At 49.4% G+C, this 19,349-nt stretch overlaps 1 protein-coding gene across 1 annotated transcript in view; it reads left to right on the plus strand.

Annotated features, from left to right (window-relative positions):
- The first annotated feature begins 261 nt into the window (after nucleotides 1-261).
- Nucleotides 262-19,349, plus strand: part of LOC134353995 (uncharacterized) — a 35,251-nt gene continuing 16,163 nt past the window's right edge. The window contains exons 1-3 of the mRNA XM_063062629.1: nucleotides 262-341; nucleotides 9,808-10,134; nucleotides 17,083-17,192. Coding sequence (XP_062918699.1) covers nucleotides 290-341; nucleotides 9,808-10,134; nucleotides 17,083-17,192 — 489 coding nt within the window. The 5' untranslated portion in view covers nucleotides 262-289. The remainder of the gene's footprint in view (nucleotides 342-9,807; nucleotides 10,135-17,082; nucleotides 17,193-19,349) is intronic.

Consider the following 19,349-nt stretch of genomic DNA (forward strand, 5'->3'; position numbering starts at 1 on the left):
CATCCCTGACCAGTGCACAGATAACGCGAGGGCTGGGTAGAGAAGGCACTGTCTCTCACCCCAGAGCTGGCCCCTGGGCTACAGGAGGAACTGAAGGCCTGGCTGGTGGAAGCTGAGGTGGCCAGGGGGGGAATAGAACCAAGTTCTCTGCACCATCACATGATGAGAAGGGGATGTTGCTCAATTTCAGTTTGAATTATGACTAAATCCAAACCACAAGAGGAACTCAACCAAACAGCAGGCTTCCTGCTTTGCACTCCCAGCAAAGTGAGCAGCGAAAGGCAGGAGAATGTCCCTATCCGGGAGAATCCTCATCAGTCTCCTGCTTTACTTGCCGCAAGGTAGGAATCAGCATTCGGGCCAGAGCGTCTTTTGGCGGGGGACGTTCCTGGGAAATCCGGATTTTTGGCGCCCTCGGGAGAGGAAAGGTTGAACTGTCTGCTGGGCACTTCCACGGGTGGGTGAACAAATTGTGTGTGACATTGGGGGCGGGGGGCACAGAGACACAGGACAGCTGAGCAAAGACTTAGATTCCAAGGTGGCCAGAGAGAGAGGGATGAAGATGTAAGGAGAGGGAGGTCCAGACGTTGGGAGGAAGTGGGGGGAGGTCTCTCAGCAGCTAAGGGCAGGCACACTGCCAGTGGTGAAGGAATGGGACAATCCCGCCATCTCAGAGTTACAGAGAAAGGAGGAGAATGGGAACATTGTCATTTGAGGGGTTACCTAACTGAGAGCTGGGGCAGGGCAATGGTGAGAGAGGGGTCCTCAGTGGAGGTTGGGTTGGTGTTTACACAGAAAAGCTGGAAAGCCTTGAAGTTCCAGCAGATACAGGAGCGAAATTAGGCTGTTCGGCCCATCGAGTCTGCTCTGCCATTCAATTATAACTGATTTTATTAATAATTCATTATCTTCCCTCCTCCCTATAACTCTAATCCCTCTTACCGATCAAGAACCTATCAATTTCTGCCTCAAATACACCAAATGATTTGGCCTCCACGGCACTCTGTGGCAATTAATTCCTCAGGTTCCCCACGCTCCAGCTGGAAGAATTCCTCCTTCATCTTGGTTTTAAAAGGACATCCCTTTATTCTGAGGCTGTACCCTCCGATCCTAGTAACATCCTCTCCACGTCCAATCTATCCAGATCTTTCGGTGTCCAGTAGATACCCCTCTCCTTCGTCCTTCTGAACTCCATCAGGTACTGACCCAGGGGTATCAAGTTCGCGGTTAATATCACTGACAAATGTAACGAAATCTGTTGGAGTTTTGCACCAGCAGTCCATTGTAATACATAATTTTAAAATATCAATTACAATAGAAATATGTTTTTAAAAAATTAAGTACGTAGTGCAAAAAGAGAGCTTAGAAAGTATTCAGGCAGTGCACACGAGTTCATTGTCCATTTAGAGATCTGATGGGAGCGGAGAAGAAAAGTTCAAGGTACACGTATGTTACCATGTACAACCCTGAGATTCGTTTTATTGCATACACAGTAAATCCAAGAAACACAATCAAATCACTTAAAGACTGCACCAATAAGATGGCAAACAGTTAATATGCAGAATGTACAAAAAAGAAAATAATAACAAATAAGCAGTAAGTATCGAGAATATATTGAGAAGCTGTTCCTAAAACATTGAGTACATGTCTTCGGGCTCCAATACCTCCTCCTTGATGACAACGACAAGAGAGCATGTCCTGGGGGCCGGGGGTCCTTAATGACGGATGCCATCTTTTTTAAGGCATCACTTTTTTGAAGATGTCCTCGATGCTGGGGAGGCCGGTGCCCATGGTGGGGCTGGCTGAGTTCGCAACTTCCTGCAGCTTTTTCTGATGCTGCGCAGTCACACCTCCAGTTAGAATGCTCCGCCTGTCACATCTGTAGAGATGTCCAAGTCTTCGGTGTCATAGAAAGTCCCCTCAGACTCCCGATGAGATCGAGGCACTGTCGTGCTTTCTTTGTAACTGCGTCAATACTTTGGGCCTAAGATGGAACTTGGGAGATGTTGACACCCAGGAACTTGAAACTGGCCACCCTTTCCACATCTGATCCCTCGAACAGGACTAGTGTGGTCTTGATCTCGGCTTTATTGACATCGAGGGCAAGACTGTTGCTGTGGACCCGCTCAATCAGCTGATCGACTTCACCCCTGTACGCTTTCTCATCACCATCTGAAATTCTGCCAACAATTAGAAAATTTATAAATGGCCTTTGAGCTGTGCCAAACCACACAGTTGTGGCTATAGAGAGATTAGAGAAGTGGGTTGACTATGCATCCTTGAGGTGCACTGGTGTTGACGGCCAGTGAGAAGGGGATGTTATTTACGATCTGCCCAGACTGTGGTCTCCCAATGAAGAAGGCAAGAGGGAGGTACAGAGGTCTAGGTTTTGGAGCTTTTTGATTAGAACCGAGGGTACGATGGTGTTGAACGCTGAGCTGTAGTCAACAACAGCAGCCCGACATAAGGATTGCTGTTGTCCAGGTGATCGAAGGCAGAGTGAGGAGCTGGTGAGACTGCATCCGCTGTAGACCTATTATAGTGATAGGCAAATTGCAGTGGGTCCAGGTTCTTGCTTAGGCAGGAGTTGAATCTGATGATGACCCACCTCTCAATGCACTTCAGGGTGATGGGCATTGTGGCATCTCACCCTGCTCTTCTTGGGCGCTGGTATGATTGTTGCACTTTTGAAGCAAGTGGGAACCTCTGGCTGCAGCAGTGAGAGACTGAAGATGTCCTTGAACACTCCTGCACGTCGGTTGGCACAGGTTTTCAGTCCCCTACCAGATACCTGGCCAGGACCAGACCCCTTGCACAGGTTCACCCCCTCAAAAGATGTTCTTACGTTGGCCTCTGAGACCGCGATCACAGGGTCAGCATAAAGCTCTCATCAGCTGTTAAGCCTCTCACTCCAGGAATCATTTGTCCTCTGGACCCTCTCTGGAGCCAGCACATCTTTCCTGAGATATGGGGGCTCAGGTACCACACTTCTAGAAACTGCCGAATCTGGTGCAGAGGTGGACTGCGGTAGAATGCAAAAATCTCAGACACACGTAAAAAAAATCTCCAAGATGAAGATGTTTTCAAAAATAATACAAAAGTTTCTAAGTATTAAAAAATTACCATAAAGAGCAGTAAACAGTAATAAATTAAATCAAATGAATATTTGGTGTGACCACTCTTTGCCTTTAAAACCACGTCAATTCTCTTAGGTGCACTGTCGTGCAGTTTTACATGAAAATCGGCTGGTAGGTTGTTCCAAGCATTTGGAGAACTTGCCACAGTTCTTCTGCAGACTTTGGCTGTCTCACTTGCTTCTGTCTGTCCAGGAAACTTCAGACAGCCTCGACGATGTTGAGATCAGGGCTCTGCCGAGACCATACGATCTGAAAACATACACAAAATCTATGGCACTGTACGTCACACACAGTTCACAGGCACAGAAGTCACCCTTATAGAAACATAGAAACATAGAAAATAGGTGCAGGAGTAGGCCATTCGGCCCTTCGAGCCTGCACCGCCATTTATTATGATCATGGCTGATCATCCAACTCAGAACCCAGCCTTCCCTCCATACCCCCTGACCCCTGTAGCCACAAGGGCCATATCTAACTTCCTTTTAAACATAGCTAATGAACTGGCCTCAACAGTTTGCTGTGGCAGAGAATTCCACAGATTCACCACTCTCTGTGTGAAGAAGTTTTTCCTAACCTCGGTCCTAAAAGGCTTCCCCTCTATCCTCAAACTGTGACCCCTCGTTCTAGACCTCCCCAACATCGGGAACAATCTTCCTGCATCTAGCCTGTCCAATCCCTTTAGGATCTTATACGTTTCAATCAGATCCCCCCTCAATCTTCTAAATTCCAACGAGTACAAGCCCAGTTCATCCAGTCTTTCTTCATATGAAAGTCCTGCCATCCCAGGAATCAATCTGGTGAACCTTCTTTGTACTCCCTCTATGGCAAAGATGTCTTTCCTCAGATTAGGGGACCAAAACTGCACACAATACTCCAGGTGTGGTCTCACCAAGGCCTTGTACAACTGCAGTAGTACCTCCCTGCTCCTGTACTCGAATCCTCTCGCTATAAATGCCAGCATACCGTTCGCCTTTTTCACCGCCTGCTGTACCTGCATGCCCACTTTCAATGACTGGTGTATAATGACACCCAGGTCTCGTTGCACCTCCCCTTTTCCTAATCGGCCACCATTCAGATAATAATCTGTTTTCCTATTTTTGCCACCAAAGTGGATAACTTCACATTTATCCACATTAAATTGCATCTGCCATGAGTTTGCCCACTCACCCAACCTATCCAAGTCACCCTGCAAACTCTTAGCATCCTCCTCACTGCTAACACTGCCACCCAGCTTCGTGTCATCCGCAAACTTGGAGATGCTGCATTTAATTCCCTCATCCAAGTCATTAATATATATTGTAAACAACTGGGGTCCCAGCACTGAGCCTTGCGGTACCCCACTAGTCACCGCCTGCCATTCTGAAAAGGTCCCGTTTATTCCCACTCTTTGCTTCCTGTCTGCTAACCAATTCTCCACCCACACCAATACCTTACCCCCAATACCGTGTGCTTTAAGTTTGCACACTAATCTCCTATGTGGGACCTTGTCAAAAGCCTTTTGAAAATCCAAATATACCACATCCACTGGTTCTCCCCTATCCACTCTACTAGTTACATCCTCAAAAAATTCTATGAGATTCGTCAGACATGATTTTCCTTTCACAAATCCATGCTGACTTTGTCCGATCATTTCACCGCTTTCCAAATGTGCTGTTATCACATCCTTGATAACTGACTCCAGCAGTTTCCCCACCACCGACGTTAGGCTAACCGGCCTATAATTCCCCGGTTTCTCTCTCCCTCCTTTTTTAAAAAGTGGGGTTACATTAGCCACCCTCCAATCCTCAGGAACTAGTCCAGAATCTAACGAGTTTTGAAAAATTATCACTAATGCATCCACTATTTCTTGGGCCACTTCCTTAAGCACTCTGGGGCCCAATTTAAGTCGAGTCCATGGAAGGACGAGAGGTGACAGGTACCCTGCGGGTGGGAGGGGGTTGGATTTGGTGTCTCTCCCTGCCCCATTGTACCTGAGCGGGGTTCGATGGAAGTCATTCTCCACCCCTTAGCTGGTGCTGGGGAAGGAAACCTGACCCCAGATTAGGGAGCAAACATGGCTCTACGACCTTTGACCTGCTGGAAAATGAAATGGTTTAGGGCAGATGGAAGATTGATGGTCAACATTGACTTGGCGGGCCGAAAGGCCTACATTCTCTATCCCTCTCTGACTCTATGAGATGGTCTTAGTTGGGATATTCCCTCAAGTTAGACACAAGTTGGGACAATATTTTCCAGATTTATGAAACACTGGTAAAACATACATATACTGTAATGTTAAAGGGCTTGGATGCTGGGGTGAAGGTACGTCTCTACCAAAGGAGGTGTGAGGTGCTCCTTCCCTCCGCTAGCCTGCAGGTCACCCCAATCGGGGTCACGTGAAGCCGTGGGAGCAGGTGGTGGACAGTCGTATGAGCAGCTGGTGCGTATCACAAGTCCTAGTTATGAAACCACTGATGCCAGGCAGACAATCTCTGAAGAGTTTTGATAATGGCAGGGGCCACCTGTCTGGTAAAGACACTGGCCAGATAAAGGCAATGGCAAACCACTTCTGTAGGAAAAAAACTGCCAAGGACAATTATGGTCAAGACCATGCTTGCCCACGGCACATAATGATGATGTCATACGACTTGTCCACGTCATACAACATGGCACATAATGATGTCATACGACTCGTCCACATCATACAACACAGCACATAATGATGTCATACAACACAGCACATAATGATGTCATACGACACGGCACATAGTGATGATGATAACTGTAAAGGGCAGGACCCTGAGGAACTGATGAACAGAGGGATCTTGAGGTAGAAGTGAACAAGGTGGTAGAGAAGCAATACACACAAAATGCTGGAGGAACTCAGCAAGTCAGGTAGCATCCATGAAAATGAATAAACAGTCGACATTTCGAGCTGAGATCCTTCTTCAGGCTGCATAATACTTTGCTTAGACCATAAGATATAGGTGTAGAATCAGGCCATTTGGCCCATTGAGTCTGCTCTGTTATCTCATCTTGGCTGATCCATTTTTCCTCTCAGCCCCAATCTCCTCCGTTCTCTTCGTATCCCTTCACGCCCTGACCATCAAGAACCTATCAACCACTGCCTTAAATATACATAAAGATTTGGCCTCCACAACCGCCCGTGGCAAAGAATTCCACAGATTCACCACTCTCTGGCTAAAGATTTTGCTCCTTGTCTCCATGCTAAAAGCACATCCCTCCATTCTGAGGCTGTCCTCTGGCCTTAGGCCCTCCCACCATAGGAAACATCCTCTCCACATCCACTCTGTCAAGGGCTTTCAGCGTTCGATAGGTTCAGGCCACACCTGGATTACTGCCTACAGTTCTGGTCACTGCATTACAGGAGGGATGTGGAGTACTTGGAGAGGGTGCAGCAGGGCCTCTCTCGGACGCTGTCCGAATTGAGAATGTTAACAAAACGGAGAGATCAGCCATCCCTGGCTTGCCTTTCTCCAGAGTGCAGGAGGCTGAGGGGTCGACCTGATAGAAGTTTGCACAATTATGAGAGGCGTAGATATAGACGAGGGGCACCCAACCTTTTTATTGCCTTGGACCAATGCCATTAAGCAAGGGATCCACATACCCCAGGTCGGGAACTCTTGGGGTAGACAGTCAGAGTCTTTTTTATCGCAAGGTGCTGATATCAAATAATAGAGGGCTTAGCTTTGAGCTGGGAGTGGGGGGGGGGTTAAAGTTCTGTTTTACACAGAGTGGGAGGTGCATGGAACACACACATGGGTGGTCGTGGAACCCATGTAATGGTGATGTTTAAGACATATTTAGGCAGGCACACAGACAGTCTGAGAGTGGAGGGACATGGACTGTTGTCCCAACTCTCTAAATTTTCCTGACTCTTCCAGACTCTCTGTCTCTCCCCATCTCTCCCCGACTCTCCCCGTCTCTCCCCATCTCTCTCCTGACTCTCTCTGTCTCTCCCGTCTCTCCCTGACTCTCCCCATCTCTCCCTGACTCTCCCTGACTCTCCCTGTCTCTCCCCATCTCTCCCCATCTCTCCCCGTTTCTCCCCATTTCTCCCCATCTCTCCCTGACTCTCCCCATCTCTCCCCATCTCTCCCTGACTCTCTCTGTCTCTCCCCATCTCTCCTTGACTCTCTCTGTCTCTCCCCATCTCTCCCTGACTCTCCCTGTCTCTCCTCACCTCTCCCCGTCTCTCCCTGACTCTGTCTGACTCTCCCATCTCTCCCCGTCTCTCCCCATCTCTCCCCGTCTCTCCACATTTCTTCCGACTCTCCCTGACTCTCTCTGTCTCTCCCCATCTCTCTCTGACTCTCCCCATCTCTCTCTGACTCTCCCCATCTCTCTCTGTCTCTCCTGATTCTCTCTGTCTCTCCCCATCTCTCCCTGACTCTCCCCGTCTCTCCCCATCTCCCCCCGACTCTCCCCATCTCTCCCCATCTCTCCCTGACTCTCCCCGTCTCTCCCCATCTCTCCCCATCTCTCCCTGACTCTCCCCAACTTTCCCTGACTCTCTCCGTCTCTCCCCATCTCTCTCTGACTCTCCCCATCTCTCCCGACTCTCCCTGACTCTCCCCATCTCTCCCTGACTCTCCCTGTCTCTCCCCATCTCTCCCCATCTCCCCCTGACTCTCCCCATCTCTCCCCATCTCTCCCTGACTCTCCCCAACTCTCCCTGACACTCTCCGTCTCTCCCCATCTCTCTCTGACTCTCCCCATCTCTCCCGACTCTCCCTGACTCTCCCCATCTCTCCCCATCTCTCCCTGACTCTCCCTGTCTCTCCTCATCTCTCCCTGACTCTCCCTGTCTCTCCCCATCTCTCCCTGACTCTCCCCATCTCTCCCCATCACTCCCTGACTCTCCTCGTCTCTCCCCATCTCTCCCCATCTCTCCCTGACTCTCCCCAACTCTCCCTGACTCCCTCTGTCTCTCACCATCTCTCTCTGACTCTCCCCATCTCTCCCAACTCTCCCCATCTCTCCCCATCTCTCCCCATCTCTCCCTGACTCTCCCTGTCTCTCCCTGACTCTCCCCAACTCTCCCTGACTCTATCTGCTTCTCCCCATCTCTCCCTGACTCTCCCCATCTCTCCCCATCTCTCCCGACTCTCCCCATCTCTCCCTGACTCTCCCCGTCTCTCCCCACCTCTCCCCGTCTCTCCCTGACTCTCCCCAACTCTCCCTGACTCTATCTGACTCTCCCCATCTCTCCCTGACTCTCCCTGTCTCTCCCCATCTCTCCGCGTCTCTCCCTGACTCTTCCCAACTCTCCCTGACTCTGTCTGACTCTCCCATCTCTCCCCGTTTCTCCCCATCTCTCCCTGTCTCTCCCCATTTCTTCCGACTCTCCCTGAATCTCTCTGTCTCTCCCCATCTCTCTCTGACTCTCCCCATCTCTCTCTGACTCTCCCCATCTCTCCCTGACTCTCTCTGTCTCTCCCCGTCTCTTCCTGTCTCTCCCTGACTCTCCCCATCTCTCTCTGTCTCTCCCAACTCTCTCTGTATCTCCCCATCTCTCCCTGACTCTGTCTGTCTCTCCCCATCTCTCCACATCTCTCCCTGACTCTCTCTCTCTCTCCCGACTCTCCCCGTCTCTCCCCATCTCTCCCAACTCTCCCCGTCTCTCCCCACCTCTCTCGACTCTCCCCATCTCTCTCTGTCTCTCCCAACTCTCTCTGTATCTCCCCATCTCTCCCTGACTCTGTCTGTCTCTCCCCATCTCTCCACATCTCTCCCTGACTCTCTCTCTCTCTCCCGACTCTCCCCGTCTCTCCCCATCTCTCCCAACTCTCCCCGTCTCTCCCCACCTCTCTCGACTCTCCCCATCTCTCCCCGTCTCTCCCCAACTCTCCCCATCTCTCCCCGTCTCTCCCCATCTCTCCCGACTCTCCCCGACTCTCCCCATCTCTCCTCATCTCTCCCTGACTCTCCCTGTCTCTCCCCATCTCTCTCTGACTCTCCCCATCTCTCCTGACTCTCCCATCTCTCCCCGTCTCTCCCCATCTCTCCCTGACTCTCCCCATCTCTCCCCATCTCTCTCTGACTCTCCCCATCTCTCCTGACTCTCCCCATCTCTCTCTGACTCTCCCCATCTCTCCTGACTCTCCCTGTCTCTCCCCATCTCTCCCTGACTCTCCCCATCTCTCCCTGTCTCTCCCCGTCTCTCCCCATCTCTCTCTGATTCTCCCCATCTCTCCTGACTCTCCCCATCTCTCCCCATCTCTCTCTGACTCTCCCCATCTCTCCTGACTCTCCCCATCTCTCCTGACTCTCCCTGTCTCTCCCCATCTCTCCCTGACTCTCCCTGTCTCTCCCCATCTCTCCCTGACTCTCCCCATCTCTCCCCATCTCTCCCCGTCTCTCCCTGACTCTCCCCAACCCTCCCTGACTCTGTCTGACTCTCCCCATCTCTCCCGACTCTCCCTATCTCTCCCCATCTCTCCCTGACTCTCCCTGTCTCTCCCCATCTCTCCCCGTCTCTCCCTGACTCTCCCCAACTCTCCCTGACTCTATCTGACTCTCCCCCTCTCCCTGACTCTCCCTGTCTCTCCCTGACTCTTTCTGACTCTCCTCGACTTTCTGATTCCCTCCGACTCTCTCCAACTGTTTCTGACTTCCCCATCCCCCCCCAACCCTCGACTCTTTCTGACTCTATGTTTGGACGTTACAGGTCAGACACAACTGACTTGCAAAATCAACCAGAAACAGCTGATCACTGTCGCGGTGGTGAATGAAGAGGTGAGCTTCCAGTATGGGTATAAATGTGAAAGCACCAACAAATCAGCACCCCTGACAAAGGCCATCTCTGTCACCATGCTGCTCTACAAGGATACGTCCTCCAACATTCTGCAAAGTTCCAAGGACTCTGTTCCTCTGACAGCAATTAAGGAATGGAATCTGACTGTGAAGGGCACAAACTACAGTGGGATGTACTACTGTGCCATGAAAATCCAGTCCACACACTTCCAAGGGACAGGGACCTTATTATACGTGGTGGGTAAGTACTGGCCCTTGGGCAGAGAGAAGCAATGAAGAAATGGACCATGTGTTCAATGAATTCCCAAGAAGTGGCAGAGGTAGAAATGAACTGAAAAGCATAGAAATTACAGAGGTTGCAAAAGCTGTCAAGGATGGGGGATTGTAATTATCACCATGTAAACCAGATTAGTAATAGTGTTATATACAGAGAGAGTGAAGAGCTTCTAAAATGTGTCTAGGATGGTTTCCTGGAACAGTATGTTTCTGATCCAACAAAGAAGCAGGCATTGACAAAAAACACAAGGAACCACAGGTGAAGAAATCTGGAGCAACACAAAAGGAGCTAGAGGAACTCAGTGGACTAGGCAGCATCTGTGGAGGGAAATGGACTGTTGATGTTTCGGCTCCAGGCCATCCTGGTTCTGGGGAGGGAGATTCTTCAAGGGGAGCACTTAGGCAAGAGTGATCATAAAAAAAAGGTAAAAATAATTAGTTTTAATTGGAGTAGTCCTAGAGCCTAGTATAACTGGGACCAAAGGTTGACAGGTCAAACTGTAACAGAACAAGGATGCTGTTTAAGGAAGAGGTGTTTCCGGTACAGTCAGAACACATTCCCTTGAGTGGCAAAGGAAGGACAAGCAAGCCCGGGCTCCCTAGATGATGAAAGAGATGACGAGGAAAATAAAGCATCTAACGAGTGCTTACAACATGAGTAGGGTTGCAAGTACTCATGAGAACCAGGCTGACTGTTGAGGAAGGATATTCTTGCTATTGAGGGAGTGCAGCGTAGGTTCACAAGGTTAATTCCCGGGATGGCGGAACTGTCATATGTCGAAAGATTGGAGCGACTGGGCTTGTATACTCTGGAATTTAGAAGGCTGAGAGGGGATCTTATTGAAACATATAAGGTTATTAAGGGATTGGACGTGCTGGAGGCAGGAAGCATGTTCCTGCTGATGGGTGAGTCCAGAACCAGAGGCCACAGTTTAAAAATAAGGGGTAAGCCATTTAGAACGGAGCCGAGGAAAAACTTTTTCACCCAGAGAGTAGTAGATATATGGAATGCTCTGCCCCAGAAGGCTGTGGAGGCCAAGTCTCTGGATGCTTTCAAGAAAGAGATGGATAGAGCTCTTAAAGATAGCGGAATCAAAGGTTACGGGGATAAGGCAGGAACTGGATACTGATTGTGGATGATCAGCCATGATCACAGTGAATGGTGGTGCTGGCTCGAAGGGCCAAATGGCCTACTCCTGCACCTATTGTCTATTGTCAAAGACAATCCAAGGGACATGAAGACTAAAACAAGAGGGATTAGAGGAGGAATTGAGAAAAGATCAGCAGCCAAAAGAAATAAGAATCTATAAGTGTTCTATTTGCATTTAACTAGAAAAGAGTAGAATATGGAGAAGGGGGGCCCATTAAATAGAGATTTGTAGGTGGATGTCAAGGACAGCGTTAAATGAGTACTTCACCAGGGTGGAGATTGCTACCATACTAGTGGTGATGAAGGAGTGTCATGTGACCAACAACAATGAATATAGAATTGAGTCAGGTTTTAAAAACAAACATAAACATTTATTAAACTCTGCTGAACAATAGCGAAAAGTATTCAAACAACTAACTTAACCAGAAGTTATCTGCTGTACGGCAACTCTGGAACAGTTCTTAAAGTGGTAAATTCGAACACAGTCTTAAAATGTTAAATTCAAAAGTCCAAGTGATTTACACAGTCAATAAGGAGAGACTTCTCTTGGAACGGATTTCTTCGAAGACGTGACGTTACTGCTGATTCTGTCCAAAGGATTCACAACGAAGGGAAAAAAACGGCTTAAAGGATCTGACCCTTTCCTGGCGAATGAACACTGCACAAACCTTCCTGATCTTACAGGAGTTATCTCAGATGTAGGTCACTATTTCTGAACGAGACTCAATAAGGTCGATCCTTTATGAAACCACCAATTGACACCAACTTTACTCAATCCTTCAAGTTCCCGTACTGTAGTAGGTTCTTCACTCTCCAATACTAGATTTACAATAGAAAGTTAAACTGCACTTTAAAATGAAACTGCATCACGAGACGAATATGCAGCATGACAGAGTAACTGACGAATTAAACAATGAATCAACTGCATAACAACAGAGGTTTCCAGTTATGTACCTGTTGAGAACATATCACCACATGACCTCACACTGGCAGGAAAATTACATCACCCCACCATCACAAGACCATCACATCATGCTCACAAGATACTCAATTACATCATGGCCATAAGACAGTCACAAGATACCCACGAGGTATGTAACAGGAGATAGGTGAGACACTGGGTATGCTAAATATTGGTGGCATAAAAGAATTAGAAAGATTGGCTAAATTTAAAGCGAGTGAATCGGCAGGACTGTGGGGGAGGTATCCTGCGCTTCTAAGGGAAGTGTACTGGCCATAGTCTTTCAGTGCTCATCAGTAATGGAAATAGTGTCAGAGAATCGAAGTAGCTGGAATGTTGCTCGTTATTCAAAAACAAGAGTAAAGATTTGTTCAGTAGTCAGTAAACTGCAGATGCTTCAAAGTGGACCACACAACAAGTGCTAGGGGAAGACCACAAGATATAGGAGCAGAATTAGGCTATTCGGCCAGCTGAGTCTGGTCCACCATTCCGTCATGGCTGATTTATTAGCCCTCTCAACCCCATTCGCCTGTCTTCTCCCCGTAATTATTTCATAATTTACTGGCATAATTTATATATTACTATTTAACTATTTATGGTTCTATTACTATTTATTATTCATGGTGCAACTGTAACGAAAACCAATTTCCCCCAGGATCAATAAAGTATGACTATGACTATGACTATGTAACTTTTTACTCACCAAGAACCTACCAAGCTCCACTTTAAATATAACCAATGACTTGGCTTCCACAGCCATCTATGGCAATGAATTCCATAGATTGCTAAAGAAATTCCTCTTCATCTCTGTTCTAAAGGGATATCCTTCTATTTTGAGGCTGTGTGCTCTGGTCATAAAAACGCCCACTATAGGAAACATCCTCTCCACGCCCATCCTATCTAGGCCTTTCAATATTCAATTGGTCTCAATGAGATCCTCCTTATTCTTCTAAACTCCAGCGAGTACATGCCCAGAGCCATCAATTACTCCTCATACATTAACCCTTTCATTCCCTGGATCACTCTTGTGAACCTCCTCTGAACCCTCCCCAAAGGCAGCACACCCATCTCTGGTGGAACTCAGTGGGTCAGGCAGCATCTGTGGAGGGAAATGGACGGTCAATGTTTTGAGTTGGGACCCTTCATCTAGGCGGGTAGGATTGATAGTCACATGGTTGAAAATGGATACTGAAAGTAAGACAGCATAGATTTGTTGAGGAGGAATTGCCTGACCAGCTTGGTAGGAGTTTTTTGATGAGGTGACGGACTGAGCTGTTGCGGGTAATGCAATGGACATACATGGACTTGCAGAGGGCACTCGAAGGATGCCACATTAATGGCTTCTCAGCCGTGTTGAAACACGTGGCAAAAAGAGGCACTGGTGGCATAGAAAGGAAGCTGGGCAAGGTGTGCCACAGACAGTGGTGATGAAGACTCCACTTTGAACCATGTATTGTGATAACCTAGATGAAGGCACTCAAGATAGAATTTGCTGATCTTATAAAGGTAGGAGTGAAGGGGATATACATAGGGGGATATAGATGGGTTAAGTAAGTGGGCAAATATAATATGGGATAATTCAAATTATCATTTTTGACAGGAATAATAAAACAAATATATATTATCCAAATGGTGAGAGATTTCAGAGCTCAGAGAGAGAGAGAGAGAGAGAGTATTCTAGGAGTACTGGTGCATGGAAGGTGCTGGCATGGAGGGCTAGGAATGACATGAAGGAAATCTGGAAGTTGAACCTGACCTAGAGAGCTTAAAAAGAGGATTTTCATAGCAGTCATAGAGTCCATTCTCACGTACGGATGCGAGACATGGACACTCACCAGGACGATGTGAAAGTCTCTAGATGGTTGCTATACACGAATGCTCCGGATGGTTCTTGACGTGAGTTGGCAACAGCACATGACGAACACTGAGCTCTATAACAACCTACCGATGCTCACCACTAAAATCGAGGTGAGAAGACTGCAACTAGCGGGGCACTGTCTACGCCACCCCGAGCTACCTGCCAGCCTAGTCATCATATGGGAGCCCCAGCACGGGAGGATGAACCCTGGGCGCCCTCCCAAGACTATGGTCAACACGCTCCTAGAAGACAGCGGCGCGGCTAATGTGTATGAACTGAACACACTGATGAGGGAGAGGGAGAAGTGGAGAGTCCTTCATCGTGCCCGATGCCGGCCCCCTAGGCCTGAATCGACGTAGTAAGTACTGGTGCACAAGTCACAAAAGGCTGGTACACAGGTACAGCAGAAATCAGGAAAGTTACTGAACATTCTCCTTTACTGTTAGGGGAACTGAATACTTGAGTAAGAAAGGATGCGGATGCTGGAAACTGCAGCAACAAACAAACTGCTGGAGGAACTGGTGAACGCAGCAGGCCAGGCAGCATCTCTAGGAAGAGGTACAGTTGACGTTTCAGGCCGAGATCCTTCATCAGGACTAACTGAAGGAAGAGCTAGTGAGAGACTTGAAAGTGAGAGGGGGAGGGGGAGATCCAAAATGATAGGAGAAGACAGGAGGGGGAGGGATGGAGCCAAGAGCTGGACAGGTGATTGGCAAAAGGGATACGAGAGAATCATGGGACAGGAGGCCCAGGGAGAAGGAAAAAGCGGGGGGAACCCAGAGGATGGGCAAGGGGTATAGTGAGAGGGACAGAGGGAGAAAAAGGAGAGAGAGAGAGAGAAAGAATGTGTGTATATAAATAAATAACGGATGGGGTATGAGGGGGAGGTGGGGCATTAGTGGAAGTTAGAGAAGTCAATGTTCATGCCATCAGGTTGGAGGCTGCCCAGACAGAATATAAGGTGTTGTTCGTCCAGCCTGAGTGTGGTTTCATCTTTACAGTACAGGAGGCCGTGGATAGATATCAGAATGGGGCCGTGTCCTGACGAAGGGTCTCTGCCCGAAACATCGACTGTACCTCTTCCTAGAGATGCTGCCTGGCCTGCTGCGTTCACCAGCAACTTTGATGTGTGTTGCTTGAATTTCCAGCATCTGCAGAGTTCCTCGTGTTTGCTGGAGGAACTGCTCAGCGGGTCGAGCAGCATCTGTGGGGGGGTGGGAGGGTAGGAATTGTCAACGTTCCACAAGGAAACCCTGCGAAGGGATTAAGAGTGGAGGCATGAGATGGCCTGCGTGCAATGGAGAAGTGGGGGGGAGGGGTGATCGGCGGACTGAGGAGGAGGAAAAGGTGAAGGGCAGGTTGTACCAGGTGAGGAGAGGAGGGGGTGGAGTTGGACGATAGTAGCAGGTGCATTATTATGTAAATAGCAAAGGTAATGAGGTTATGTTTCAGTTACACCAGCAAGAGCACGTCTGCAGTACTGTGCGCTGCATTGCCCTCCTCACTGAAGAATGAAGTTAATGTTTTGGAAACAGTCGAATGTTTACTGGACTGTGATGTGGAAGGGATGGATCATCTTATGAGAAAACACTAAACCAGGCTGTCGTTGTACTTTTTAGTGTTTTACAGTGGAGAGGACCTGGCAGAATTATTTCAGAGCGCGAGAGATCTTGTTGGGCAGATGTGCAGCGGGTGTTTCTTCATAAGGTAGAATCTTGACTGGGCGTCACTGTTTAACGCTAAAGGGTCACCCGCTTGTCACTCTTTAACGCTAAAGGGTCACCCGCTTAAGGCAGGAATGGTGTGATTTTGTTTTCTTGGTGCCTTTCATTGTTGCCACACTTCTTTTAACACTGGTTGAAGCCACGTTTGAATATTTTTACAATACAGGTAGAAGAATTATTGTTCAGCAAAGGGGTGATGGTTTACTATGGGACCAGAATAGCAGAGCTTGAGGGGCCGAGGGGCCTACTTTCTGCATTGATACGTTTGCGATTGGCTGGAGCTCACCTTGAGTTCGGAGAGGCCTGGGTCACGTGGAGCCTGTTGCCATGGAGAGGAAGAGTCGCTGGTTAGCCACGAGGGAAGGTATGGCTCAGTTGGGATTAACTGTGACGGAGGAATCAGCCATCCTGTGGAGAGACACAGGCTGACGCTTTAGTCAGGGGAAAGCCAGCCTGCTTTGTTAGGGAGAGATTGTGTTTAACTGCTGAGTTTCTGAAGTTGATAGTTGGATGAGATATACATGGGCCTTGACAAAGCTTCACACAGCTCGGACTTTAGTGCACTCCCACCAGGGAATGTGTGGCACAGTCCATACAAAGTAGAATGATACAGCACAGTGTGGGACCTACAGCCCCCAATATTTCACTAAGCCGTATAATCCTATTCCACAATCAAACTACACACCCCATGACCCTCCATGTTCCTGTCTAAGAGTCTCCTACTGTATCAGCCTTCACCACAATCCCTGGCGGTGTGTTCCTGCTGGCACCTACCACTCTCTGTGCCTTAAACAAAAATGTCCTACCTCTGATATTCCCCCCTGTACTTTCCTCCATTCACTGACATTGGCCATTGCTGCCCTGGAATAAAAGGTGCTGGCTGGCCACTCTGTTCACCCCGCCTCTCATGATCTTACACCCCTCTAACAAGTCGCCTCTCCGCACTGCCACTAACCTATGAGTTCCATCTTCCAAAGTGCATCACTTCATGGTATTTGCCCATTTGGTAAAGCAGGCACAGCAAGTAAGAAATAAAGCAGGAATGCTGGAAGAACCCATCAGATCTGGCAGCGGCTGTGGAGAGAGGAATAGCTAACGGCCAACCTGGAACATCAACAATGTCTCTTTTCGCAGACGCTGCCTGACCTGCCGGGTGTTTCCACTGCTTCGTTTTTATTTCAGATTGTCAGCGTCTGCAGCGTTTTGCTTTATAATTGCAGCGAGCGTGCAGCCACAGCATCAGACGTCGATGTATACAGTAATGGGGATCTCCACAGCCCTGGCGGTCTACAGTGTGTCCGTCACAGTGATCGTGCTCGTCAAAGGGAAGGTCAGTAGGATTGTGGGGTGGTGATACCACCCACAGCTGATATCTGCACTCTGATATAGAGCTCTCTCAACTTTTTCTCATCAAATCTGGTCTCTAATCCAGGCAGCATCCTGGTAAATTTCCTCTGGCCCTTCTTTAAAGCTTTCACATCCTTTTTATAATGAGGCAAGCAGCAATGAACACAATACTCCTGTGGTCTAACCAGAGATAAAACATTACCTCATGGTTCTGGAACTCAATTCCCCAACTAATGAAGGCCAACACCCAATATGCCTTCCTAAACAACCTATCAACTCGAGGGGTAACTTGGAGGGATCTATGCACTTGGACCCCGATGATGGAGGGGGATAGGGGAAGCCCAGTGATGGAGGAGGCAGAGGTGACCCGGGGTTGGAGAGACAAGTGATGGGAGAGGTAGGGAGGACCAATGATAGATTATGAAGACATGCAGTCCTCTTTTATTGTCATTCAGTAATGCATGCATTAAGAAATGATACATTATTTCCTCCGGTATGATATCACAAAACACAGGACAGACCAAGACGGAAAAAACTGACAAAACCACATAATTATAACATATAGTTACAGACAGTGTAACAATACCATAACTTGATGAAGTCCGTGAGCACAGTAAAGTTCAAAGTCTCTCAAGTGTCCCACATCTCCCGCAGACGGGAGAAGGAAGAAAAACTCTCCCTGCCATACCCAACCACGGTCCGACTCTGAGTCATCCGAAAACTTCGAGCTCTGATCAGCTCTCCGACACCGAGTACTAAGCGCCATCTCTGTCCGAGCCATTCAACCTCCTTCTCAGTTGCCAAAATCAGGCAAGGCCAGGGATTTTGAGGCCTACCCTCCGAAAGATTCCCAACCATGCAGTAATGACAGCAGCGAACGGGCATTTCAGAAATTTCTCCAGATGTTCCTCTGTGCTTTCACGTCCATCTCCATCAAATCAGAATTGTCCACGGCCCCTATTTAACAGATACAATATCATTTTTCACCCGAAGATGGCACACTGGAGGGGATGGAGGGAGCAGAGTTGGAGGAGGTAGGGGGCCCAGTGATGGGGGAGGAAGAGGGGGTACCAGTGATGGGGGAGGAAGGGGGGGACCAGAGATGGGGGAGGAAGGGGGGTACCAGTGATGGGGGAGGAAGGGGGGGACCAGAGATGGAGGAGGAAGGGGGGACCAGAGATGGGGGAGGAAGGGGGGTACCAGTGATGGGGGAGGAAGGGGGGTACCAGTGATGGGGGAGGAAGGGGGGGACCAGAGATGGGGGAGGAAGGGGGGTACCAGTGATGGGGGAGGAAGGGGGGACCAGAGATGGGGGAGGAAGGGGGGCCAGTGATGGGGGAGGAAGGAGGATCAGTGATGGGGGAGGAAGGGGGGACCAGAGATGGGGGAGGAAGGGGGGTACCAATGATGGGGGAGGAAGGGGGGACCAGAGACAGAGGAGGTAGGGGGCCCAGTGATGAGGGAAGAAGGGGGGGCCAGTGATGGGGGAGGAAGGGGGATCAGTGATGGAGGGACCAGTGATGGGGGAGGAAGGGGGGTACCAGTGATGGGGGAGGAAGGGGGGTACCAGTGATGGAGGAGGTAGGGGGGACCAGAGATGGAGGAGGTAGGGGGCCCAGTGATGGGAGAATAAGGGGGGGCCAGTGATGGGGGAGGAAGGGGGGGCAGTGATGGGGGAGGAAGGGGGATCAGTGATGGAGGGACCAGTGATGGGGGAGGAAGGGGGGGCCAGTGATGGAGGGGATGGAGGGACCACTGATGGGGGACTTAGGGGAACCAGTGATGGAGGGGATGGAGGGACCAGAGATGGAGGAGGTAGGGAAGCCCAGTGAGAGAGGATGGATGGCCCAGTGATGACGGAGGAGGTAGAGGTGGTCCAGTGATGGAGGGGGTGGAGGGCCCAGGATGGAGGAGGTAGGGAAGCCCAGTGAGAGAGGATGGATGGCCCAGTGATGACGGAGGAGGTAGAGGTGGTCCAGTGATGGAGGGGGTGGAGGGCCCAGGATGGAGGAGGTAGGGAAGCCCAGTGAGAGAGGATGGATGGCCCAGTGATGACGGAGGAGGTAGAGGTGGTCCAGTGATGGAGGGGGTGGAGGGCCCAGGATGGAGGAGGTAGGGAAGCCCAGTGAGAGAGGATGGA

The sequence above is a fragment of the Mobula hypostoma genome, chromosome 11, assembly GCF_963921235.1.
Source record: "Mobula hypostoma chromosome 11, sMobHyp1.1, whole genome shotgun sequence".
Classification (NCBI taxonomy): domain Eukaryota; kingdom Metazoa; phylum Chordata; class Chondrichthyes; order Myliobatiformes; family Myliobatidae; genus Mobula; species Mobula hypostoma.